This window comes from Camelus bactrianus, chromosome 7 (genome assembly GCF_048773025.1).
Source record: "Camelus bactrianus isolate YW-2024 breed Bactrian camel chromosome 7, ASM4877302v1, whole genome shotgun sequence".
NCBI classification, from domain to species: Eukaryota; Metazoa; Chordata; class Mammalia; order Artiodactyla; family Camelidae; genus Camelus; species Camelus bactrianus.
The window spans coordinates 74,641,939-74,669,923 of record NC_133545.1 but is presented as its reverse complement, the minus strand read 5'-3'; the positions used below and the strand labels follow the sequence as shown (position 1 = coordinate 74,669,923).

At 39.4% G+C, this 27,985-nt stretch overlaps 3 protein-coding genes across 21 annotated transcripts in view; 2 read left to right on the top strand and 1 right to left on the bottom strand.

Moving 5' to 3' along the window:
- NAPEPLD (N-acyl phosphatidylethanolamine phospholipase D) overlaps positions 1 to 5,282 on the top strand; it is an 89,248-nt gene extending 83,966 nt beyond the window's left edge. For 8 of the 13 annotated variants that reach the window (XM_074367617.1, XM_010946656.3, XM_074367612.1 and 5 more), the window contains one exon: positions 2,646 to 5,282. The gene's annotated coding sequence lies outside the window, so the exon portion shown is untranslated. The remainder of the gene's footprint in view (positions 1 to 2,645) is intronic. The other 5 variants (XM_074367615.1, XM_074367613.1, XM_074367614.1 and 2 more) reach the window with 4 other exon arrangements.
- Positions 1 to 25,684, bottom strand: part of ARMC10 (armadillo repeat containing 10) — a 33,987-nt gene extending 8,303 nt beyond the window's left edge. For all 7 annotated transcript variants that reach the window (XR_012508259.1, XR_012508258.1, XR_012508260.1 and 4 more), the window contains exons 1-5: positions 25,378 to 25,684; positions 8,866 to 9,014; positions 6,512 to 6,646; positions 3,545 to 3,721; positions 11 to 82 (exon numbers count right to left, since the gene is read on the bottom strand). Coding sequence is in view for 4 of the 7 variants with exons in the window: in XM_074367618.1 (XP_074223719.1) it covers positions 11 to 82; positions 3,545 to 3,721; positions 6,512 to 6,646; positions 8,866 to 9,014; positions 25,378 to 25,516 (672 nt within the window). In the remaining 3 variants the exon portion in view is untranslated. The remainder of the gene's footprint in view (positions 1 to 10; positions 83 to 3,544; positions 3,722 to 6,511; positions 6,647 to 8,865; positions 9,015 to 25,377) is intronic.
- The window catches only part of FBXL13 (F-box and leucine rich repeat protein 13), a 168,100-nt gene continuing 165,762 nt past the window's right edge, over positions 25,648 to 27,985 (top strand). Inside the window, exon 1 of the mRNA XM_010946662.3 lies at positions 25,648 to 26,116. Coding sequence (XP_010944964.1) covers positions 26,042 to 26,116 — 75 coding nt within the window. The 5' untranslated portion in view covers positions 25,648 to 26,041. The remainder of the gene's footprint in view (positions 26,117 to 27,985) is intronic.

Here is a 27,985-nt window from a genome sequence, read left to right as displayed (position 1 = left end):
GGCTATTTACTTGGGCACCAAGTAGTCCATCTGTCATGGCTGGATTTTCAGACAAATTCAAAAGCAGTTTCAAAACTTGAACCTGAAATAAGAATATGGGTTTATTTCAGATCAGCAAGCATGGATTTTCTCTCCCTGGCATGCTGTTCCCCCAACCGCCCCCCACCAACTATGTCCACGTTTTAAAACCTGCCTATTCTTCAAGATCTGACTCAAATTCTCTCCACTCATGAAACCTCCTCCATTCATCTTATTTAAAATCCTTAGTTTCCCAATTACACTTTAGGGACACAGGGAGAAAACAGTGAATGTCTTCACTAGCCACCCCCCACCCACATACATACCCAACACAGGGTAAGTCTAACATGTAACATAAACGATCTTTACTATGATTACTGTTAAGTAAAAGTACGATCTTTGGAACAAAAAAGGAATCTCTCAAAGCTCCGTCTACTTCTACTTAAAGTATGAAATTCAGAGATAGTTTGGTTATAAAGACTAACAATATGGCCCCTTTTAGTAGGTTACTATGATTCTTGGAGCTTTTTTTAATGTGCAGTATTTTATAATCATTTAAATAGACAGTAAGATAATAATCAGCAAACAATTAACTTTGAGCTGACTAGCTAAAATATCAGCATTCTTATCACTTATAACTGAAAAGTCAGTAACAAAAACATTCAAATAGAATTCTTCCTTTAAAAACAGAGGTCATGTAAAACTATACTTTCTACAAGATACTTGAAATTACGGAAAGTGAGGAGCAGGGAGAGGATACTCAAGTCAGGAAAAGTGACCACTGTGCTCTCCACTAGACCTGGGGAGGAACAGATGTCATTCCATAAACCCTTTTTGGATGACCAAGGCATGTGTTTACGGCAGAACATTTCTTTTTTTAAGTATAGAAAAGCACAAAGGAAAAGGAAATTCACCCACATTTCCCGACCAGAAACAATAACTTACTAAGTTTTGCATTTTCTCTCTGGTCCTTATGCACAGATCCTATATACTCACACATTCCTTTGATCAGGCTGTACATACTAATTTGTTAATTAAAGAGGAATATGTGAGAATTTGCTTAACTTTACTGTTTCAATTATTTTTAAAATATTTATAAAATATATGGTCATGATAAATTTCAAATAGTGCAGAAGAGAACAAAGTAACAACAAAAGCCACCATCCTGTCTGCCTGTCCCACTCCCCAGCAGAAACCACCGGTAACAGTTTCTTGTCCACGCGTGGACCATGTTTTGTAAGCACGTGTTTTATAAATTACAGCCTCTTAAGGTAAAAGTGAGGACGACTTCTGATTCTTCTTTAGTGCGCCCCCTGGTGGTCACTGTCAGACCTGGTCCGGCCTCACGGGGAGTAAGGAGATTAAGTGTCGGAAGGAATAAACACTCGTCTCCAACATCAACGAAGTTTCAGTTAGGAAAACAAGGGTGAGAGTTATGAAACAGGATAGTCCTGAACCTATGAAATAAGCCTGGATGAAGTCAACAAAATCTAAAAAGGCTCACTAGTCATCCATGAGGACAGGTTGACAACAGGGAGCAGTAAGAGCAATAGCTAGTTAGTAGCCTGAACTAAAACTCCATGCTGCTGTGCTCCACAGAAGTGAGGAAAAAAACACACAGATACAACTACAGATTAAAAAGCTACATACATGTATTTTGTTTTCAACAGGGCGTTCAGTCCTGTTTTTTCTCGTCACATGCGCCATCTTGTGGTGACTCCAGAACATTTCTTTTAAGCCATTAGTTTTTCTTTTTAAAATTTTTGTTTGTTTTTTGGGGGAGCTAATTAGGTTTACTTATTTATTTTTTAATGGAGGTGCTGGGGATTGAACCCAGGACCTCATGCTCGCTAGGCTAGCACTCTGCCGCTGAGCTATGCCCTGCCCCAACCACCATTAGTTTTGTCTTCATGGCAGATGCAGCAAACACAAGGTTTATTCACTTTCATCTTCCATTATCTGCATTTAGTTAAAAATCAGTATTAAACCCAAAAGGTTATTAGAGTACAGTGAGATCACTTATTAAAAATACAGCTTTTAAAAATTCATCTTGCTTATTTACTAAGAAAATATCTAAAACAGGTACATTTTCCCACTTACAAATGGATTACTATCCAAGGGTTCACTTCCAAGTTGGAACTTTAAACTCATTTTTTAATGGAGAAACAATCGGTGGTTAGGTTCCCAGAAAGACCAAAAAAGCAAATTTTCTGTCCCAGAAATACCATACTACGCAATGTAATGGAAAAACAAAATAAAAATAGAACATACTATTGTGGTGTGAGTCACCTTTTAAAAAGTCATAAAGTATATTAAAACACACACCATGTCTGGGACAGATCTATACAGCTCCCAGGCCAGAATGGCCTGGCTTTGAATTCAGTGTCCTCGGAGGTTTGGGGCAAGGGAGCTGCAAGAGAGGCAGAGGAGAGGTTCTCTTCTACAGCTGCAAGGCCACGGGGTGGGGGGAACGGAGTCTCCCCAGAGGCTCAGGGGCTGGAAGTTCCCTTGCTCTAGTGGAGAGGGGTGTTGGTGGGTGTATGCATTTAGGAAATTGCCTACGGATGGGGTAATATTGCTAAAATATTGCTAATATGATGATTCCATTTAATTCTAAATGCCTCTAGGTACATCTTGGACTAGATCCAAATAAATGTGGCCACTGGAAATGCACACAGCCCGTGTGAAAACATCTCAACACATCCGAAAAGGACTAAAAGTGAGGCTCTCCTGTAATCACAGTTTGATAACCTCAGAAGTAACTTCAGTGAAGTGGACTATCCAGAGTCTGGCTTCACACCTGGGCCTTCTAAAATGCTCTTGCGTTTTTCTCTCCACGGTGCCAGAGAGCACAGACCAACGCAGCAAAATGTGGATGACTAAGCAATGCAACTGATCGGAACCTCCGCGTAGGCCCCTTCTGTTTCCAGGCTGCTTCCTGACAAATGGCCCTGGATAAGAATGCATACCTGTCTGAGGGGTTTGCTCAGGTGATTTCCACAGGGTGTCCCAGTTAACTCAGCTCCATCTACGTAACGGGTCAAAGTGGAGTGCAGAGACGTCCACGACTAAAGCTTAGAAGTGTTAAGGTTTAGAATGATTTTTCAACAAATAACGGCTGAATCAAGCAAAATGTTTGTTAACCCTGAAGTAAGCAAAAAATGTGATTACCCAGCACGTCACTCAGAGATTCCTTTCAATCAGGATGGCCCTGTATCTGGTTGAGGGGGAGCTAGCTAATTCATTTCAATAAAAAGTAAACTGATTTTCAGAAACACAAATGAATACCAATCTATTGATAACTAAAATAAGAGATTATTTTCACACATTAATTTTGAAATTCAGTACTAGGGGATAAAAATAATGTATTTTCTGAGGCCCATGTAAGGGTTTCCCTTAAACTTTTAACTTTCTCTTTCTGAGGGACCTCAACTAGGATATAGGTGACTTACAAATTCAATGCCAATCTTAGTAAGCTGGATGCAATAGCTCTTTGCACTTTAAGTAATGACAGCTTCCTTCGTACCTTGGTGCTTCCATTTCCTGTGAGCAACACATGGAACAGGTCTGTAATGTAACTGCGAAGCATGTGCTGGTGGTCGTTGGTAACTGTCATGTTTGTTAACAGCCTCAGTCCGGCCAGCTGCACCGCGGAGTTCAGGGGGCCAGACAACACATCCTCGCAGACTTGATTCACATACACCTGAAGGTGGGGGAAAAGGGAGCATCTTAGAAGCTACTGAACAGTAGCTTTTATGCACAGTGGAGCAGGGCGCTTACTCAGGATGAGACTGTCTTCTTGAGAAAGATGGCATTTCTATCCAGCCCTCAAACGTGGGCGACTTCCTTTTAAAGCTGCCCTTGTTCACAGCAGGCGCCGTGCTGGGCCTTTTATAGAGATCCCCCCGACATCCCAGGACATTGCTAACGAGGGAGTGTTACTAGGGCCATTTTACAGATGAAGACTTTAAAGTCTTCAAGGAGCCTGGCTCCCCTGCTCACCTTTATCAGTCAGTGGAGCAATGTCCAACCCCAGAGACCAGGATCTTAACACCAGTGGGGGCTCTCACTTGTTGGGGGCCTCCCAACTCAGTCTGCCTGTCTGTGTCTGGGCACACCAGGGCCAGGAGGAAGATGTGTGGGGCTGTTCTGCACCAGCAAGTCCCTGAACAGTAGGGTCTAGGGGCCACATCACGTTAGAAGAAAAGAAAGGGGAGCGGGGAGGACAAAGTGAAATACAACTTTTCTTTAGAGATCTTTCTTTCAGAAGCAAGCAGAGGCCAGACTACTGGGCCCAGGGTTCTGACTTACCGAGGTGTACGTACGTGAACTACTCCTTCCTGCTACCGTAAACCACTGCTGACGAAAAGTAACCCAGTGCCAGTGGTACACCCATGTCACACAGGACAGATCTCAGGTGAACCCAGGGTAATGGAAAGTTTTCTAAAACTCTATTTTCTGTCTGGCCTTTCCAGCTTGGAAACATTGCGTCTTAAAAATAATTGGTATTCACCTAAGTCTGAATTCCACCAAAACTTCTAACAGGTAAGAAAAATTTCCTAATACGAAATTCTAAGAAATTGCCAATTTTCCCATGAGCCAGTACTGACTTTTGAAACTATCCAAATGTATCCATGTTACCATCGAAACTAAAGTAACAGCAGTGAAGCAAAGAGATTAGAATTTTTAATCTGGTTTCAAGATCTAAATAGTATTTACAAATCAATCTGGCTCTCCTGGGTCATAGTTTTATTAGCCATCCATCCTTCAAAAAATGGCATTTCCTTAGCCCTTTACAAATCATCTATTTTCATAGGATGCTAATGTCTTTCAAAGCGTTTCCTAAAATGTGCTGAGCATGCACATCCTTATTACCTCTGAATCTCTTCAGTTCTAGCGACAAGATGACCAAACGGCCCAGCTCCGTTACTCCTGGAGCTGTGCCCACCTCACCTTGGTCCTTTCTCTTGGATTCCCTCGTTCCTCAACTCTGCCTGGAGAAACTTTACAAGTTCTGATGAGCGAGATTCTTAAGAGCTACCTTTTACAGAAACTTGTGAATAAGATGCCTCATTTCTGTGTATTCAACGATATTTTACTTACATTTTTCCTTAAAGTACTTCATCATGTTCTGCCTTGAATTACGACTATTTGTGGACTTGCCTTGTCCCTCCTTCTGGCTTTCCTCAAACAAGAGTTAATCATGTTCATTTCTAAACTCTCTAACAGAGAGCAGGAGCTCAATAAATTTTTAATTAACATCATTTCCTAACTTACTGTGTCTTTCTGCTGATGTTATCTGATTCTGCCCTGGTTCCTTTACCTCATGGATTAAACTGAACCCCAAATTCAAAAGTCCACTGCACCTCTCATTGGCTGGTTCAGGTCCCTCCCTCCTCTGCCTCATTCTTCATAAAAAAAGAGCAAAGGAACTGAACAGACATTTTTTCCAAAGACAAACAAATGGTCACCAGGTTCATGAAAAGATGCTGAATATCACTAATCATTAGAGAAATGCAAATCAAAAACACAGTGAGTTACCACCTCACACACAAACCTCACAAACTATTAGAAGGGTTATTATCAAAGAAACAAGAGGTAACAAGTGTTGGTGAGGATGTGGAGAAAAAGGAATCCCTGTGTACTGACGGTGGTTACAGCCACTGCAGAAAACAGAACAGATATTCTTCAAAAAATTAAAAACAGAACTACCATATGAGCCAGCGCTCCCACTCTGGGTATATATCCAAAGGAAACAAAATCACTCTCTGGAAGAGGTATCTGTACCCCTGTGTTCACTGCAGCATTAGTCACAATAGTCAAGACATAGAAGTAAGTGTCAATCAATGGCAAATGAATAAAGAAAATATGGTCTATCTACATAACGGAATATTACTTATTTATAAAAAAGAAGAAAGTCCTGCCATTTGTGAAAAATAGCTGGACCTTGAGGGAATTATGCTAAGTGAAACAAGTCAGACAGAGAAGGTAAATACTGAACAATCTCACTTATAGGTGGAATCTAAGAAAGTCGAACTCATAGACACAGAGCGTAGAACGGTAGGGTGAAGGAAATAGAGAGATTCTGGTCCAAGAGTACAAGCTTAATATGATAAGACAAGTTAAGTTCTGGGGTCTAAGGTACAGCAGTGTGACAGCACTTAACAATGCTATACTGTATACTTGCAAGTTGCTAAGAGTAGCTCTCAAATGTTTTCATCACACACACATAATTAGATGAGGTGATGGAGGTGTTAGCTGATGCTAGAGTGGTAATCATTTTGCTATATATATGTATGTGTAGCAAATCATCATGTTGTATAGCTTAAACTTACACAATATTCTAAGTCAATTATATCTCAATAAAGCTAGAAAAAATACAGGTAATTCTTGGTTACAAATTTATAAAGGATGGTCTGCTACAGTTTCATTATTTTCCTTGTTACTTTCATTTACAGAAAACCTTACACATTTGTGATTTCAGATAACTTACCTTTATCTTGATTTGATTTTCAACATTCACACTCAGGTTATTCAGTGCATTTAAAGCTTTCTCTTTGATACTCTGGTTGGGACTGTTGATTTTGCTTCCAACGACTGGAATACCACCCAGTTCACGAATAACGACCTAACGGGAAAGACACAGGACCGCGACTTCAGTATGCGGCCCCCTTCAGGATATTCTTCACATTCACAAATACAAATAAAAATTAATGACTCTTGGAAGTAGTGTTCCCATACAAAATCTATAATTCCTATTTTTTTTAAAAAGCTTACTATTCATAATTTTACAGGTAAAGAAAATCAACTGAAAATAAATTCTTAAGCTCTGTAATATTTAAACCATAGCACGGAGATATACAATGAAGATTTGCAGAGCTACTGCAATGATCTCAAGCAATGTACAAACAAAATTATTTTACCCTGAAGTAAGTTACATAACTTCTCTATTACAGGACAATATAAAATGCGTTAAGGTTTAGAACACTAGTGTTTAGCTAAAATGTATACTTTGGAATACTAACCACTCAAGATGTTAACAGATGCTCCATTAAAAAAAGGGAGGTTTCATGGTTAAGCAAGTCTGAGAAACTCTGGGTATATAACAAGAGTAAGCATGTCTCTTTACTGGGACACATTCCTGTGTTCCTGTGCTGGGAATCTCCAAGAGGGGAGAACTGAACATAGTACTTCCACGGACTCTACCCCCAAAGAGAGCCGTTTTTCAGTTGGGGGCGTCGGGAGGAATACTTATTAAATCTGGAGGAATTAAAGTTCCACACAGCTTGTAAATGCTGCCCAGATTCTCAAAGGAAAAATAATTTGGGGATTTCTCACAATCAACTGCAACACTATGTTACTAGCTGCCTTTGTCTCAACATTGAAAAAGGCTTTAACCTCTTCAATTCTTACAAGAAAAATAAGCTGAAAATGACTCCTGTCAGGCCAAAACATGCCGCTTTATCAGAAAGATAAAAAAGAAGCTTTCCCTCTGCAATTCCAGGTTCTTACCAAGGATCTGTGGGTACCAGAAAACAGCCCTTTCTTTTTAAACCTGTACTGTTAGAGCGGATGAACGCACTGTGACAGCGGGACACCAACTCCCACTACTCAAGAAAGCTACTGACCCACTCTGACCACCGTTTGTTTCAGAGGAATATAAAACTATGGCGTCAGAAATACCCCCAATACAGGCATAAGCTTGTCACCATCTGTTGTTTTTGTCTGCCTGGCACCCCTCTATCCAATGAGGCAGACACAGCTGCTCCTCCATCCCACACAGCGCCTGGTGGGACTGCTGGTCAACCGTGTTCACAGCCATCCCTGCCATTTCCGGCTGGAGGATGTGCACGTGAGCCAGGTCTTGCTAATCGTGGTCCTGGGTGCCTGGGCCCAGCAATGGATCCAAAAGGTTGGCAACTGATCCTCGCAGAGCAACTCCACCTTTTGGATCATGAGCTACAGGGATGAAGGCTTGAAGAGGCCAGTGGCTTTCTTTCCATCCCTGTGAAGAAAACCTCTTTGTGGCTGGAAAAAAGACCAATACACAAGAAGCAGGGGGTAAGAAAAGACAGAAGACAGGGCAAGAGAGATCTCTGATAACATCTGAGCCATGGGCACACTTGTGCCTGAAGCCAGTGCTATTCTCGGATGTCCAAGTTAACTGAGCTCACTATTTTCCCTTTTAGGTTTAAAATAATTTAAGCTGGGTTCTGTCACTTGCAACTGAAATGTGAGCAGTACACAAATATTCCTTATATCTCCCTGTAACTCTCTAGAGCTATACAGTAAGTAAACTTTGACATGCTGGAGAAAAAGAGCCTGAAATAAAGTATAGATTCAAAATAATTTTGCATTCATGACAATGTTAATGAATTCTTAAGTAACTACGACATGTTTTACTTTTTCTCCACACGTGGAGAGGGGAGAAGGAAGCAGAGGCCGTTTACACTGGCCTGTGGCTGTCAGAGCGTGGACCAGGGACCGCCTGCATCAGACCCAGCCTCCTCAGCTCCGTATACAACGTAAAGCATGCAGACGTTGGGTGCTTTCATCGCTCTATTACAGCACTGCTGAATTTTAAATAATTAAAAAGGCCGTGCAATACAGAGTGTTGATTCGCTACTAGGAACGTGATGCCAGTGACCAACTTCACAGGGATCTAGAAGACTACCACTAAGTGTGTTACTATCAGCTGTGCTTTTCAGAAGTAAACTAATGTTACGCTGTAAGGACACACAGCCACACTACCAATGAAAAATCTGTGGCTGTGGGAGCTTCAGTAACATACCGGGGTCACAGCCGCGCCTGGCGTGTGAGATGGGAGAGCGAGGCGCAGGCACTCACCTGGTTGGCGGAAAAGGCTGCGCTGTTCCCCACGGTGACCAAAGCTCTTTCGATAATGGCTGGATCCTCAGTTGACTCAAGCAGGTAAAGGAGTTTCTGAAGCTGTTCAGCATTTAGGACGTCATCGTATGAGCCATTGGTTAAGTCTTCTGCATAAGAATAAAGTTATTTAAAACTAATTTAAAATCAATGTGAGACTTAAATTTTCTTTTACAAACAATACTGAATGCATAGTCTGATGCTAAGCACACTTTTAAGCACTTTATATGCCTTATCCCTTTTCATCTTCAAGTGACCCTTGGAAGAAGATACTCTTAGAATTCTCAGTTTACAGATGGAATACTGAGACTTATAGACATTAAGAAATTAGCCAACTGTCACCTGGCGTTTCCCTTTTAGTAAGGCACTGCATGCTAACAGCACTTTCTGTTTCTTCTTTTTAAAAATCAAGTACACTCATCCAGGGGAACACTTCCCCACAGGCACAGATTCATTAAGAACCAAGATTTGCATGAAGCAGAACTATGTCGATCAGTTTTTTTTTTTAAATTAAAGTACAGAAAGTTTAAATGCTGTGTCAATTTCTGATGTACAGCATAATAGTTCAGTCATACATATATATATTCATTTTCATATTTTTTATCACTGAACACAGTTTTAAGAGTGCCTCAGGCCAGAGGAAAGGCTATGAGAGTAACCCAGTCATGCTGCCCGTGAGGCCATTTTGCTTGGCTTATATGAACGAGGAGGCAGAATGACTGGGATGCTGGAATAACAGTCCTGCTGGGGGTGAGGACAAAAGCTGTCATTCTGAGTAAAAGCTAGCATGGTCAAATGCTGGATATGCTCAGGTACTTTTAGAATTTATAGCTTCAATCTTTAAAAAAAAAAAATACTCTTTACAGAAATCACCACAGGAAAAACAAGCCATTTTTATAACACTATCATTGTGTTATAGACATAGAACATGATTCCTTCAAAATGAAACTACGGCAGGGAGGGTACAGTTCAAGTGGCAGAGTGCATGCTTAGCATGCACGAGATCCTGGGTTCAAAGCCCAGTACCTCCCCTAAAAATAACAGAATAAATAAACCTAATTACCTCCACCCTCAAAAAAAACCTAAATAAATAACTCACTCTTCAAAAAATAAAAAAACAAATTACCCCCTCCAAAAAAACCACACAAACAAAAAAATTAACTAGTCAGACAGTGCAAGTGTCCACGAGACGGGGTGGGGAAGTGGGAGGGGTAGGGGGGCAGTTTACAACAATAGGTGCTGTATGTCACATCTGCGCCTTTTAAAAAAGTGTCCCTCAAATTATTAAAAGTTGTTATCTTTTGATGCTGGGATTATGACTTATTTTCTACCCTGTGTTCATGAGTACTTAATTTTTTCTCCACAATAATAAGTACTTTTTAATAACATGTATTACTCCTGTAGTTTAAAAAACTGAGTATATTGCTTAAAGAGCAATCACAGACAAATATGAACAAAGCGGACAAGTTTAGATTATGGGAACCAATAAATGATATGATGTCCTGAGGAAGCCAAATAAGAAAGCAACTTTAGGGAAATCTAGAAGCCAAAAGGCCAGCACATTCCCACTCCCACGTCTTATAATCAGAGCCCTTGGACCCCGATGCTACGCCTGAATCCACTACCTGCCTCATTTACATTTTATGAAAGTACCTCACCCAAAGAATACTCGAAAAGGAAAATGAAAGAATGACAAAACAGCAGATTTTCAGAATGGAAAGACTTTTTGGGGGGGGTTCATAAAAAATCTCTCATTTTACAAAGGAAACTGAGGCCAGGAGTTAGCAGAGACCAGAAAAATGAAAATATAAAGCTGCAGGCAATCACTTAAACTCTTCTCGGGTCTCAGTTTTCTCATCTGTAAATTACAAGGCTTGGCTGAAGACTGTAACTGGTTCCCAAAGCTCCTAACTGCTCTGACGCTGTGTAACTTTACACACATTCACATGGCAGAAATATAAATTTAACTCATCCACACTTCTAAGGTATTTCAAAATCCTGCAACTGCCTTATATATTTTCCCACAAAGCCATTAAAAAGGTTTTATAGATATGTAAATTATTTATAAACAGCTAAACAAAATTTTATAGGAAAAAGTGTAACATCATAGAATTTTCACCTGTAGAAGGAGGGGCAACGTGGTAGTTAAAAGTAAGCCAAGGCTAAATAAATCTAGTTCAAATTCCACGTAAGCTACCAGCTGAGAGACTTAAACTCTCCAAGGCTCAGTTTCTTCATCTATTAAATGGGAGTTAATAGTGCCCACCTTAAAGCATTTCTGTGTTTCGGGATATGTCCCCAGGAGTGGAACTGCTGGATCATATGCATTTTTCTTATCAAGCTAGCAAATACTCCAGGACAATGATGAATAACAGCTGCGATATCAGCTGTCCTTTTCTTTTTCTTGAATTTAGTAAGGATGCTACTAGTGTTTTACCATTAAATGTAGTATGTGCTTTTGGTTTTTGATGGATGCTTTCCATCAGTTAAAGAACATTTCTTTCTATTATTCCTAACTTGCTGCAAGTTTTTATCATAAGTGATAATATTCAAATGCCTTTTTTTAACTGATGTCTAGTTGACTTGCAAAGTGTTAGTTTCAGGTGTACAGCAAAGTGATACAGTTATATATATATATATATATATATATATATATATATATATATATATATATATATATATATATATATATATATATATATATATATATGCATACATACACACACACACTTTTCCATTATAGATTATTACAAGATACTGAATATAGTTCCCTGTGCTATAAGTAGGTCCCTGTTATCTATTTTATATATAGTAGTGTGTGTGTAATGTTAATCCCTCACCCTCAATTTATCCCCCGCCCCCAGCTTTCCCATTTGGGAACCGTAAGTTAACTTTCTTTTTAATTATAGAGTCATCGTGTGTTTTGGCTTTTAATCTATTAATGCAAAAAATCACATCAATATATTTCCAATATGAATCTTCCCTGCGTGTCCATTTGGTCTTGGTATATTACTACTTTAATTGCCTGATTGATTTGATTTATTAATATTTTATTTAGTACTTTATACCTTTATTCATAACTGAGACAGATTTATAGTCTTTTCGTGCTCCCCTGTCAGGTTTTGTTGTCAGGTTGTTGAATGAATTGGGAATATTTCCACCCCTTTCAAGCTCTCAAACAATCTGAACAATACAGGAATTACAAATTCCTTAAATTTTAAGACAAAGAAACAATTACTTGGTTCATGTTCAAGATGGTGACATAGCAAGATCCTGAACTCACCTCCTTACACAGACACACCAAATCTATAGCTACATATGGAACAGTTCCCTCTGAGTAAAATCTAGAAACCAAGTGACTCCTACACGTTGGGCAAATGAGAAAACAACCCACTCTGAAATGGACAAGAAAGGCTGAGACACAATCCTGCCACCAGCCCCACCCTCAGAGCAGTGACACACAGCTGGCAGGGAACTCACAAATTTCTAGGTTCTCCTTGAGGAGCAAGGGGTTTAGGACCCCCACATCCCGTGCTGCAAGTTTTAAGACTTCCATCTGAGAGACAGGCCCCCAAAGCATCTAGCTTTGAAAGTTAACGGGGCTTGCCCTCACAAGACCCACAAGGCTATGCTGAACTAAGAAACAGCTCCTGAAGGGCTTGCACACTCACCATGGCTAACCCTCCAGGGCACAGCAAGAGCAACAGACTGGAATCAGTCTTTCCAGCGAAAAAGGCTGAGAGCAAAACCCTCTGGAGACAAGGAAGCCAGACGGGCGCCATCTTCGCACTCTCCCCTACCTTGCTGCAGGTCACTGCTATTTCCCAGAAAGGAGCCTGTGCATGCATCTGGCACCTCAGGTTTTGGGCTGCCACCCTAGATCACCTGGCTCTGGTGTTGGATGCATGGGTTCAATAAGAGAGTAGCAAACAAAGAAAGAGTACTTAATCATCTGTCATTCCACAGCTTAGTAAAGAGGGAGCAGACAGAAATACCCGTCTCCCAGTCTTTCCCTGCAAGAGGTATATCTGCATATTTTAAAAACTGCTACCTTAGGGTCTGACTTCCAATCAGTCTGCATCGAGATGCTGACTGAGAACCTCCCCTTTGGGTCAGTGACAGCTCTTGGCACACCCTCAAATACTGGAAGCTATTAAAAATAAAATAGGCTGGTTGGACAATCACAAATTTTTGAGAAACAACTAAGAGCTGGGGCAGAGTTGAATAAGGTTTAGCTCCTATACAAGACCACTCCTTCAAGGCTGGGAGAGGTGGCAGTTTCATCTAATGCATAGGAGTCAACACAGAGGGTCAAGCAAAATGAAGAAATAGAGGAATATGTTCCAAAGGAAAGCAAGATTAAAACCTCAGGAAAAAAACTTTAATGAAATGCAGGTAAGTAATCTACCTGATAAGAGTTCAGAATAACATTCATAAAGATGCTCACCAAACTCGGGAGAAGAATGGACAGATGCAGTGAGAATTTCAACAGAGAGACAGGAAATATAAGAAAGTACCAAATAGAAGTCATGGAACTGAAGAATACAATAACTGAACTGAAAAACAGACTAGGTTCAACAGCTGACTAGATGAAGCAAAGAAAGGATCACTGAACTCCAAGGCAGGGCAGTGGAACTCACCGAATCACAGTGACAAAATGAAAAAAAAAAAAAAAAAAAAAAAAAAAAAACGAAGATAGCTGAAATGACTTATGGGGCAACATGAAGCAGATCGACATTTGTATTATAGGGGTCTCAGAGGAAGCAAGAAAGGGGCAGAAAACTTTAAGATGAAATAATGGCTGAAAACTTTCCTAACATGGGGGAGGAAACAGACAACCAGACCTAGGAAGCACAGAGTTACAAACAGGAGGACTCCCAAGAGACCCACACCAACACACATTATAATGAAAATGTCCAAAGTTAAGAGACAAGGGGAAAATCTTAATGGCAGCAAGAGAAAAACAAATTGTTACATACAAGGGGATCTCCACCGTGAGAGTATCAACAGATTTTTCAGCAGAAACTTTGCAGGCCAGAAGGGAGTAGTGCCACATATTTAAAGCATTGAAAGAAAACAACTGTCAACCAAGAAGACTCTACCCAGCAAAACTGTCCCTCATAAAGGAGAGAGAGATGAAGAGTTTTCCAGGCAAGCAAAAGCTGAAGTTCAGCACCACTACACTGGCCTCACAAGAAACGTTAAAGGGACTTCTTTAAGCTGAACAAAAAGGTGCTAATTAGTAACAGGAACACAAATGAAAGCATAAATATCACTGTTAAAGATGAATATATAAACTCAAAATAATCTAATGTTGTAATGGTGGTGGGTAAATCACTTATGAAGGTTAAAAGTCTAAAGTTGTAAAAATAACTATGAGTATAATAATTTGTTAAGGGATACACAAGATAAAAAGTTGTAAATTTTGGCATCAAAAACATAAAATGTCTGTGTGTGAGTAAAAATGTAGAGCTTTAGAATGTATTCAACCTTAAGTTATCAACTTAAAATAGACTGTTATAACCACTACAGAAAACCATCAAGTCATAAAGGAGAGCAAGAGAAGAAAGGAACAAAGGAATTACAAAACAGCCAAAAAACAATGAGCAACATGGCAGTAACTCCATACCTATCAATAATTACTTTAATTGTAAATGGACTAAATTATCTAATCAAAAGGCACAGAGGGCCTGAATGGGTTAAAAAAAAAAATAGCACCCAACTCATTTTCTGGTCCTGGCATATTTTCCCACAGTACCAAGTGATTCTCAAACAACAGCTGCGGGTCCTATAATTCATCTAAATTATGACACTATCTTCCTGGAGACTATATCAGATCCCCAAAGTTAAGGCCTGTATCGTACAAGGTTCCCCCCGTCCATGACCACTTTAGAAGCAAGCTGAGTCCAAGGTTGTCACCTACGCTTCTGACTGATCAGGTATAGATTGGAGGTTCAACAACCTCCTCCGTGGGTTTGATTAATTTTCTAGAGCAGCTCACAGAACTCTGAGAAATAGTTTACTTACTAGGTCATCAGTTTATTATAAAAGGATATAGCTCAGAAACAGCCAGATCGAAGAGATCCACTGGACAAGGTATGGGAAACTTCCATATGTTCACCAATCAGGAAGTTTTCCAAACCCCAATCTTTTGGGTTTTTATAGAGGCTTCATTACATAGGCACAATTGATCAAATCATAGAACAATGGTGACTGACTCAACCTTCAGACCCTAACACCTCTCTAGATGTCAGGAGGGTGGGACTGAAAGTTCCAACCCTCTAATCACATGGTTGGCTCCACTAGTAACCAGCCCCATTCTCAGATGCTTTCCAAAAGTCACCTCAGTAATGTAACAAAGACACTTTATCTCTGACATCACTTAGGGAATTCCAAGGGTTTTATAAACTCTACCAGAAATGGGGGGTGAAGACCAAATGTATATTTCTTTTTTTTCACCTTCAGAAACTTTTTAAATTGAACTATAGTTGATGTACAATATGAGCTGCAGGTATACAATATAGTAATCCACAGTTCTACAGGTTACACTCAATTTATCATTATTATAGAAGATTGACTCTCTAAATACATATTTCTTACTATAAATCACAACATTACATGAACTATATGCCGCCTATAGAGGCTCACTTCAGCTTTAAGGAGTCACACACTGAGGAAAGATTAAAAGTGAAGGGATGAAAAGATACTCCACACAAATGGAAACCATAAAAATGCTGGGTAGCTATACTTACCAGACAAAATAGATTTTAAGACAAAGATTATAATAAGAGACAAAGAAGGTCATTATATAATTATAAAGGAGTGAATCCAACAAAAGCATGTAACATTTCTAAATATTTAAACACCCAACACAGGAGCACATACATGTACAAAGCAAACATTAACAGAGCTAAAGGGAGAAATAGGTGGCAAGACAGTAATAGTAGGGGATTCAAAACCCCACTTTCATCAAAGGATAGATCATCCAGACAGAGCATCAGTGAATAAACATTGGACACATTATACCAGATGAACCTGACCTTTTACAAAACATTCAATTTAAAGCAGCAGAATACGAATTCTTTACCAATGCACATGGAACGTTCTCCGAGATAGATCATGTATTACATTAAAAAAAAGTCTTAATAAAGAAGACTGAAACAATACTAAGCATTTTTTTCTACCCACAATGGTATGAAACTATAGATAAATTACAAACAGAAAATGGGAAATTCACATATATATGGAGATTAAGTGACATGCTATGGAACAACTAAATGCATCAAAGAAGAAATCAAAATGGAAATCAAATTTATCTTGACACAAATAAAAATGAAAATACAAAACATCAAAACTTACGGGAAACAGCAAAATCAGTTCGAAGAGGGAGGTTCATAGCAATAAATGCCTGCATTAAGAAACTAAAAAGCTCCAATCAAAAGACATAGACTGGCAGACTAGATAATAAAACAAAAGCCTACAATATGCTGCCTATAAGAGACCCATTCTAGAGTGAAGGACACACAGATTGAAAGTGAGAAGACGGACAAAGATATTTCATGCAAATGGAAATGACAAGAAAGCAGGAGTAGCAATACTCATATCAGACAAAACAGACTTTAACACAAAGGCCATAAAGAAAGACAAAAGGACACTATATAATGATCAAAGGAGCAATACAAGATGAAGATATTACACTCGGTAACATATATGCACCCAATATAGGAGTAACTAAATATATATTTAAAAAAAAATGCTAACAGACATAAAGGGATAAATTAATGGAAACACAGTAATAGGAAACTTCAACACTCGATAACATCACTGGACAGGTCTTCCAGACAGAAAATCAATATGCGCTCATGAAATATTCTCTAAAACAGACCACATACTTGGACACAAAAGAAGCCCTGACAAATTTTAGAGGAAAGAAATTAGTGAAAAAGAGTAAGAAAAATGAATATGTGTAACTGAATCACTATGCTGTACACCAGGAACTAATACAACATTGTAAACCAAAAAATACAAAGTAAAAAATAACCAATTAACAAATAAAAAAAAAAGGAAAGAAATTATTTCAAGCATCTTCTCTGATCACAATGGCATGAAACTAGAAATCAACCACAAAAAAACAAATGAGAAAAAGACCTACAGAATGGAGACTAAAAAATATGCCACTAAAATAAACAATGGGTCAACAACGAAATCAAAGAAATTAAAAAAATACCTTGAGACAATCAACAATAAAAACACAACCACACAAAATCTATGGAATAAAATATATATTCTGGGAAGTTCACAGTGATACAGGCCTTCCTCAAAAAATAAGAACAATCTCAAATAAACAACTTAGACTTCCACCTAAAAGAAACAGAAAAAGAACAAACAAAATTCTAAAGTCAGCCGAAGGAAAGAAACCAAAAGTTCGGGAGAAAATAAATAAAACAGAGATTAAAAACAATCAGAAAAAAATCAATCAAACCAAGAGAGCTAGTTTTCTGAAAGAGTAAACAAAATTGACAAACCTTTGGCTAGGCTCACCAAGAAAACAGAGGACACAAATAAAATGAGAAATGAAGATGGAGATATTACAACCATCACCACAGAAACACAAAAAATCCTAAGAGAATACTAAAAACAACTACATGGCAGTAAGTTGGACAACTTAAATGGACAAGTTTCTAGAAACATATGGTCCACCAAAACTATCAAGAAGAAACAGATCAGGGGGAGGGTACAGCTCAAGTGGTAAAGTGAATGTTTAGCATGCATGAGGTTCTGGGTTCAATCCCCGGTACCTCCTCCAGTAAATAAAAAATAAGCTTAATTACCTCCCTCCCCCACCCCCCAAAAAAACCTCTTGTACCTTAAAAAAAAAAAAAATAAGAAACAGATCATCTGAACAGACCAATCACCAAAAGTGAAATAAAATCAGCAATAAAAAACCTCCTTGAAAACAAAAGTCCAAGGACCAGATGGCTTCACTGGGGAATTCTATGAAACATACAAAGAAGAGGTCATACCGATTCTTCTCAAACTCTTCCAAAGGTTGAAGACGAGAGAATATTCCCAAACTCATTCTATATAGCCATCATCACCCTGATACCAAAGCCAGCCAAAGACAATACCAAAAAAGAAAATTATAGGCCAATATTGTTGAGGAACATAAATGCAAAAATCCTCAACAAAATATTAGCAAATAGAATCCAACAACACGTAAGAAAGATTATATACCATGATTAAGTTGGGTTCATCCCGGGGACGCAAAGATGGTTCAACATATCTAAATCAATCAATGTGATACACCACATCAACAAGAGAAAGGACAAAGCCACCTGATCATCTCAATAGATGCAGAAAAAGCGTGTGATAAAATTCAATATCCATTTATGATAAAAACTTTAACCAAAGTGGGTATAGAGGAACATATCTCAACATAATAAAAACTATTTATGACAAACCCACAGCCAGCATAATACTCAATGGTGAAAAGCTGACAGCCTTCCCACTAAAATCTGGAACAAGACAAGGATGTTCACCCTTACCACTTCTATTAAACATAGTCTTGGAAGTCCTAAGCACAGCAATCAGGCAAGAACAAGAAACAAAAGGGATCCAAATTGGAAGAGAAGAGGTAAAATTGTCACTATTTGCCAGTGACATGATACTATATATAGAAAACCCTAAAGGCTCCACACAAAAACTACTAGAGCTGATAAAAGAATTCGGCAAGGTAGCAGGATACAAGATTAATATACAGAAACCAGTGGCATTTCTCTACACTAACAATGAAATATCAGAAAAGGAAAGTAAAGAAACAATCCCTTTTAAAATTGTATCCAAAACAATAAAATACTTAGGAATAAATCTGACCAAGGAAGTCAAAGACTTATACATGGAGAACTACAAAACACTGACTAAGGAAATTAAAGATGACTTAAAGCAACGGAAAGGTATCCCATGTCTTGGATTGGAAGAATTAATGCTGTTAAAATAGCCATACTACCCAAAGCAATCTACACATTTAATGCGATCCCTATCAAGTTACTCAGGATATTTTTCACAGAACTCAAACAAATAATCTTAAAATTTATGTGGAATCACAAAAGACCCAGAATTGTCAAAGCAATACTGAAGAAAAACAATGAAGCTGGAGGAATAACCCTCCCAGACTTCAGGCAATACTACAGAACTATATTAATCAAAACAGCACAGTATTGATACAAAAACACACATACAGATTAATGGAACCGAACAGAGAGCCCAGAAATAAACCCAGACTTTTGGTCAATTAATCTTTGACAAAGGAGGCAAGAAAATACAATGGAGTAAAGACAGTCTCTACAGCAAACAGTACTGGGATAACTGGACAGCAGCATGTAAATCAATGAAGTTAGAACAGTCCCTCACTCCACACACAAAAATAAACTCATGGCTTAAAGACTTAAACATAAGACAAGACACTATAAATTTTTTAGAAGAAAACATAGGCAAAACATTCTCTGACATAAATCTTAGCAATGTTCTCATAGGGCAGTCTACCGAGGCAATAGAAACAAGAGCAAAAATAAACAAACAGGACCTAATTAAACTTACAAGTTTTGCATAGCAAAAGAAACCATAAGCAAAACAAAATGACAACTCACGGAATGGGAGAAAATATTTGCAAAAGATGAGACTGACAAGGGCTTAATTTCCAGAATATATAATCAGCTCATGCAACTTACAGTGAAAAAAACAACCCAATTCAAAAATGGGCAGAAGACCTAAACAAGTAATCTTCCAGTGAAGACATACAAATGGCCAATAAGCACATGAAAAAAAGCTCAATATCACTCATTATCAGAGAAATGCAAATCAAAACTACAATGAGGTATCACCTCACACCAGTCAGAATGGCCAGCATTTGAAAGTCCACAAACAATAAATGCTGGAGAGCATGTGGAGAAAAGGGAATCCTTCTACACTGCTGGTGGGAATGTAGTTTGGTGCAGCTGTTAAGGAAAACACTAGGGAGATTCCTCAAAAGACTAAAAATTGACTTACCATATGATCCAGCAATCCCACTTCTGGGTATATATTCAGAGGGAATTCTAATTCAGAAAGATGCATGCACCCCAATGTTCACAGCAGCACTGTGCATAATAGGCAAAACATGAAAACAACCTAAATGTCCATTGACAGATGACTGGATAAAGAAGCTGTGGTATATTTATTCAATGGAATACTACTCAGCCATAAAAATAATAAAACAATGCCATTTGCAACAATATGGATGGACGTGGAGACTGTCATTCCAAGTGAAGTAAGCCAGAAAGAGAAAGAGAAATACTGTATGATATCACTTACATGTGGAATCCCCCCCCCCAAAAAAGACAAATGAACTTACTTACAAAACAGAAACAGACTCAACAGACATTGAAAACAAACTTATGGTTACCAAGGCAGGGAAGGGGCTCAGAAGGGTTAAATTAGGAGTTCCAGATTTGCAGATACTAACTGATATATATATATATATAAACTAGATAAACAACAAGTTTATACTGTATATATATATATTCAGTATCTTGTAGTAACTTATGGTGAAAAAGAATATGTAAACGAATATAAGTATGTTCATGTATGACTGAAGCATTGCACTGAACACCAGAAATTGATATGACATTCTATACCGACTATACTTCAATTAAAAAAAAAAACTAAATAGATTCGGGGGGGGGGGGGGACTAACTTTACACTTCAAGGAACCAGAAAAAGAACAAACTAAGTTCAACAAAATTAAACAAAGGAAGGAAATAACAAATTTCAGAGAAGAAATGAATGAAATAGAGACTAGACAGACAACAGAAAAGATCAATGAAACTAAGAGCATTTTTTTTTTAAGATAAACCTTTAGCTAGACTCTCCAAGAAAGAGAGGACTCAAATAAAATCAGAAAGAAGAGACATTACAAGTGACACCACAAGATACAAAGGATCATGAGAGACTACTACAAACTATACACCAGCAAACTGGACAAACTAGAAGAAATGGACATATTCTTAGAAACATACAACCCACCAAGACTGAATTATGAACAAATGGAAAATCTGAACACACCAATTACTAGAAAGGAGACTGAATCAGTAATCAAAAGCCTCCCAAAAAACAAAACCCATGAGGACCAGATGGCTTTGCTGGTGAATTTTACAGAACATTTAAAAAAGAATTAGTACCAATCCTTCTCAAACTTTTCCAACAAAGAGAGAAGAGAGCACTTCCAAACTCATTTTACAAGGCCCATATTACCTTGATACCAAAATCAGACAAAGACATCACAAGAGAAGAAAACTAAAAAACCAGTATACCGGACAAATACAAATGCAAAAATTCTCAACAGAGTATTAGCAAACAACATATTTAAAGGATCATACACAATGATCAAGTGGGATTTATCTGTAGGATGCACACACATGTGCAAATCAATGCGATATACCACCATAACAAAATGAAGAGAAAAAAATACAATCATTTCAATAGATGTAGAAAAAGCTTTTGACAATATTCAACATCCACTCATGATAAAACTCTCAACAGTGGGTATAGAGGAAATTACCTCAATATAATATAGGCCATATATGAAAAGCCCACAGCTAACATCATACTCAATGGTGAAAAACTGAAAGCTTTCTAAGACTGCCACTTCTATTTAACATAATATTGAAAGCCCTAGTCAGGGCAATTAGGCAAGCAAAAGAAATAAAAGGCATCAAATCAGAAAGGAAGAAGTAAAACTATTTGCAGATGACATATTATACACAGAAAACCCTAAAGACTCCACCAAAAAATTATTAGAACTAATAAACAAATTCAGCAAGGCTGTAGGATACAAAGTCAATATAAAAAAATCAGTTGCACAGTAATGAATTATGAGAAAGAAAAATTAAGAAAACAATCCCATTTATAACTGCATCATAAAAAATAAAATACCTAGGAATAAATTTAACCAAGAAGGTGACAGACACGTAGACTGAAAACTATGACACTGATGAAAGAAACTGAAAATACAGATAAATGGAAAGATAACTTTGCTTCCATATTTGGAAGAATTAACATTGTTAAAATGTGCATACTACCCAAAGCAGATGCAGTGTAATCTCTATCAAAATTCCAATGTCATTTTTCACAGAAACAAAACAATCCTAAATTTGCACAGAAGCACAAAAGCCCCGAAGTAATCTTGAGAACAAAGCTGGAGGCATCATGCTTCCTGATTTCAAACTATACTACAAAAAGAAGTTATAGTAATCAAAACAATATGGTTTTGGCATAAAAACAGACACAGATCAGTGGGACAGAGAGCCCAGAAATAAGCCTACACATACATGGTCACTTAATTTATGACAAAAGAATCAGGAATATACAATGGGGAAAGAACAGTCTCTTCAATAAATGGTTCTGGGAAAACTGGACAGCCACATGCAAAGGAATCAAATGGACTGCTATTTTACCCCACACACAAAAATCAACTCATAATGGATTAAAGTCTTGAACATAATACCTGAAACCATAAAATGAACTGAAATTCCTAAATAAACATAGGTGGCAAGCTGCTTGACATAGGTCGTGACATGGTATTTTGGATTTGAGAGAAAAAGCAACAAAACCAAAATAAACAAGTGGGACCAAATCAAACTAGAAATCTTCTGTACAGCAAAGGAAACCATCAACAAAATGAAATGCAACCTATAAAATGGGAGAAAATATTAGCGCATATATCTGATAAATGGTTAATATCCAAAATATATAAACAATGTATACGTTATGTAAAGTAACTCATAGGAAAAAATACTTGACTAAAAATGGGCTTTTTTTTTTTTTAACTGATTGGATGTTTTTCCAAAGACATACAAAAGGCCAACAAGTACATGAAAGAGTGTTCAACATCACTAAGCTTCAGGGAAATGCAAACCAAAACCACAATGAGCTATCACTTTACATCTGTTAGAAGAGATACCCTCAAAAAGACAAGAGATAGCAAGTGTTAGTGGGGATGTAGAGAAAAGGGAACCCTTGTGCACTGTTGGTAGGAATGTAAATTTCTAACCACTACAGAAAACAGTATGGAGGTTCCTGAAAAAATTAAAAACACAACCACCACATGATCTAGCAATTCCACTTCTGGGTATTTATCCAAAGAAAATGAAATCACTATCTTAGAAAGACATTTGCACCCCCATGGTCACTGCAGTATTATTTACAATATCAGACATAGAAACAACCTATGGGTCCATTGATGGATGAATGTATAAATTAAATATATATATATGTGTATATATATATATTATACACAAACACACACTGGAATGGTATTCAGCCATAAGACAAAGAACGAAATCCATTTGCAACAACATGGATGGACCTTGAGGGCATTATGCCCAGTGAAATAAGGCAGAGAAAGACAATTACTCAATGATCTCACTTATACGTGGAATCTGAAAAACTCTCAACTCACAGAAATAGAGTGTCATGGTGGTTGCCAGGGTTTGGGGGCTGAAGGAAATGGGGAGATTTTGGTCAAAGGGTACAAACTTTCAGTTATAAACGAAATAAGTACTGAAAGTGTAATGTACAGCTTGGTGACTATAGTTAACAATACTGCATTGTATAATTAAAAGCTGCTAAGAGAATACACCTTAAAAGTTCTCATCACAAAAAAATTTGTAACTATCTGTGGTGATGGATGTCAACTTATGTGACCATTTTGCAATACATATAAATGTCAAATCATTATGTGTGCACCTAAAACTAATACAATGTTATAGCTCAATTTAAAAAAAACACCCTCTGAAATGTAAGGATGATGCTGACAAGATGGGTATTTCTCGAGTCTTCTTCAAAAAAGTAGCTTCAGGAAGAATGGACTGTGAGCAACTTATTTTGTAAGCTGCATGATCAAGGTAATGGTGATTTTGGGAACTGGTAAAATCGGATTTAAAAGTAAGACTTTGTCAGTGTTCACTATGTTGAGTAAGTATTAGTGAGAAGGTATCTGAATTCAGGTCACCTGACTAATTACTTATACAGAAATGCCTCTGGCACAAAGACAACAAATTAGGCTTTGCAAGTTTAAGCACAAATCTTTCAACAGATTTTTCCCCTTGTGCCAAAAGGGAAGAGCGCTTTCCTCCCACTCTCTTTTCTTACGATATTTCCTTGAACAAAGTTCTAATTGCAATTCCTTTGTCTCTTTTTAAAAGCTGAATAAGCTTCTTGCCAGTTTATAACCCAAGGAAATCTTTCTTAGGGGCTTTGGCATCACCTGTTTGAAATTTAAACATTAAGGAAGATGGAGCCTCCATCTGCCTGTCTCTGAGACACCTGGATCCACGTTGTAACTACGTGGTTATCATTAAAATATTGAGAAGTCTTATTTTTCCTTTGGATAAATGCAGTTAGCTAATACAAATAACCATCCTCATGACCAGTGAGTTTAGGATGAACTATGTGTAGGAAATGGTTCATCAAGTCCCCTTAAGGACATATTATTGGTCACCTTGAGGGCTTGTACTTAATATGAATAGGTTATATCTGCCTAGGTACATTAAGGGTTGAGGATTCTTTGTCTTTGTAAAACTACTGGCAGATTGCCTGTGATAGAAGTAGCAATCTGGTGTCATGTTTATTTAATAATAAAGCTGTTTAGTTGTTTCCTCCATTTGTGAAGAGGAGTTTCTTAGTTGGCAGATTTTATTTTATTTTTGTAACAGCTTCCATGACCTGAAATATCGCTCCACAACATTCAGTTAATGGTTAGAATTCTGAACGCACCAATTAACTGTTGGATAAAACTTAAGTACTTGTCCTCCAGGAAAGTGTCCGCCATGCATACAACTCTACTAATTTGATATATAGTTATATCCATATCTCCAAGAGCTCTCCCAAACTTTGCACACATATACCACGGTGACTTTAAAGTACCTCCCCTTTGAGGCTGGGCCAGGTCCAAGCACAACTGCCCCTCTAGCGTTCCTTTTTCCAAGCTAACTGCACGCAGAATTTCATCTATTGCTCCAGGCCCCACAAAACTCTGTGCACAGCGGGGAATCTCTTCGGTAACACAGAGACCGGGATCAAGCTTCAACAGAAGAAGCAACAACCAACATGCTTTTGAGAAACTTAATCCTCTGCTGTGACGCCAGACTCAGGCAGGAAAGTTTGGGCAATTTTTCATCCCGGGATTTTGAACAAAGAAATGGCGGCAGAGAAGCAGCTGTGAATACACTAACCCAATCAAGTCGAAGGTCCACCAGCTGTACCTGGGCTTCCCGACATCGCCCTTCTCACCACCGTCCCTCCCTCCCTCTCTGGCTGGGTTCCTTATTTTACTCCAGCACTGGAAAGCCAAGGGCGCCAGCGGCGTCTTCAACCCCCACCCCTGGGAAGGCCCGTATCCCAGTCCCAACCAACCTGCAGGGCACCCCAAGGCCTCACCTGCGGACCGCGAAGGGCGCAGCCGAAGCCGGCGGCCGCCTCGCCGCCGGCCGCACGTCAGCCTGTAGACGCAGTAGCAGGCTCCGGCCGCGAGGACCAGGCCCGCCGCCACCCAGCCCACGTCCCGGGCGCCGCCCATGCTGCCGCTGGAGCCGCGCTCAGCGCTGGGCCTGGCGCGGGAGGCTCCGGAGCGAGCGGGTCCCGCCGCCGCCGCCCGACCTCAAGCAGCAGAAGAAAGAAAATGGGGGTCTGAGCTCCGCCTCCCGGAAACCGCCCTCCTAATATAAGACCGCCCACTCGGGCGCGACGCGTCCGGGAGGCTTCCTCGAGGATGGGCGGGGCGCGGGTAGAAGAGGGTAGACCCGAGGATGAGCTGCAAGGGCTGCGCGCTCCAAGGGCACTCACCCCGGTCGTCTCTGCTGTCTAGAGGCTGGCTCCCACCCCCGCCCGAGGCCCGCCTCTCTCCCGGCGGCCCCGGGCCACGTGGGGCGCGGGGCTACGCAGCACCCAGCCCCTCCCCCCGCTACGTGGTTGCCAGGGCAACGCCGGGACGCACTAGCCCCTAGCCCAGGCGCAGGCGCGACTCCTGCTGCGCGGGGCGTGGAGAGCAGCGCGGGGCGTGGAGAGCAGCCCGGAGAGCAGAGTTTCAGTGGGGCCTCTGGTCATGGCCTCACTGCGCTTTGCCAGCCCCAGGCTGAGGAACTACTTCAAGGAGAACTACATTCCTCAAGTCTGCGAGGTACTGGAGTCACGCGGCGGAGGAGTTAGAAGAGGGATCAGAAGAAATTTCCCAGCGGAGAAACTAGTGTTTGGAGGGGAGGGGGAGTGGCGGTTAGGTGGAGCGAAAAGGGAGAGGATGTAGTCTACTTTGAACAGGTCAACGGTCTGGGCTGAAGATACAGATCAGAGTTGAAGACAGAGGGGTGGTGGTGGCCTAAAGGGGGAAATGGATGACATCTCCCCGGGAGAAAGAGCACAGGGCCTCAAGGCAGAAATCCCAAACTCCCAACTTTTAAGGTTTGGACAAGAGGAGCCTGAGGACTAGAGGAGTGAGAGAGAAGTGCAGTAGAGGCAGAGGAGGAAAAGCGGGAGAGTGTAGCTTTATGAAGAGAGTGGGCAATAGTGTCACCTAAAATAAAGACCCGAAGAGGTGTAGTTGACTTGGCCGAAGGTGAGTTTGGGTTTTCAATGGAGCTATGAAAGCAGACAATTGATTAAAGTTAGCTGAGGGGAGAGTGGAAGCTGAGACCATTAGATGGAAGATAGTCAGCCCTTTGCGAAGGGAAGGACCCCACAACCAGGACTTAAACTGGAGGAATGACTGTTCCTCCCCATCCCATCCCCCATCCCCTATATAACAGGAGGGAAGGACAAGATAGGGGTGGGTAGGAAGCCAAGAAAGTTCTCATCTCGTGACTTCTATTTTCTCTACAAGTATTTCTATTTCTATATTCTATATTCTCTACAAGTATATTCTATTTCTCTACAAGGTGAGATATTTGCCAAGAGTGTGTATGTTCAGGTGGAGATGGAAGGTGCAGAAGAGGTTTTGAGTAGAGATTAGTTATGTGGAGGAGGGAGAGAAGTCTAGGGAAGGAAAGGACAGCCAGAAGCGTTGAAAGCCCAGCTAGGGATAGTCACTCTGCGATGCAGGTGGGAGGGCAATTTGGTACAGCCCCCCTCCTTTTTGGATAGTAATTTAGAAATACTTATTAAAATATTAAATACTTATATACCATACCCTTTGACCAAGCATTTCTTCTTCTGAGGATCCACTTTAGAGACATCCTTGCACATGTAACCAGCAGGATGTACTGGATATTCATTATAACATTGTTGCTTCGTGAAAATGGTAAATACCTAAATGTGAATCAGGGAATGGGATATTGTATAGAATAAAGTATATCCGTACCTTTTGAGAAGAAAGGCTCTCCGTGACATTAAATTTAAAAAAAAGAAGAAAATGCAAGTTGCTTAACAAAGTGTCTTCTATAATGTAGCTATCTGTCTGATGTCATATGTGTGTATATCTGTGTTTATATGTATATATGTGTATTTATATGTATATATGTGTATGTGCATATTTATATATTTAAGACAATACATGCATAGAACATATGGCTAACTATTAATAGCAAATGTTTTGGAGAATGTTTTTGGGGGGAAACTAATCTTTTACTCTATATACACCTGTATTATAATATTTTATGATGAATTGTGTTCACCTTTTACCTCTATGCAATTATATTTGAAAATGTATAGAAAGCATGGTACCCATCTTCCTAGTTGTATAATTTTCTCAAGTAGCACACAGTAAGCCAGATGCAGGTACGCAAATAAACTTGGCTTCATCCAGGATAGGCGTTTCCCAGGCAAACAGTGGAAGGGCAGTGGTGAGGGAGCCAAGCTGTTCAGAGTGCTTGAAGTGATGGGCCAAGGACTTTAAGGATTGGGTGGGAAGTTAGAACAAGACATGATGCTGACATGTGGGTAGAAAGTGGAAGTTCCTAAAAGGTGAATGAAGAGGGGTAGAGGGAGTAATTAAGTGAGGCAGCTGGAATCAGAAAGTGGACTGTTTGTATGGTTATCTCGGTATCTTTTCATCTTT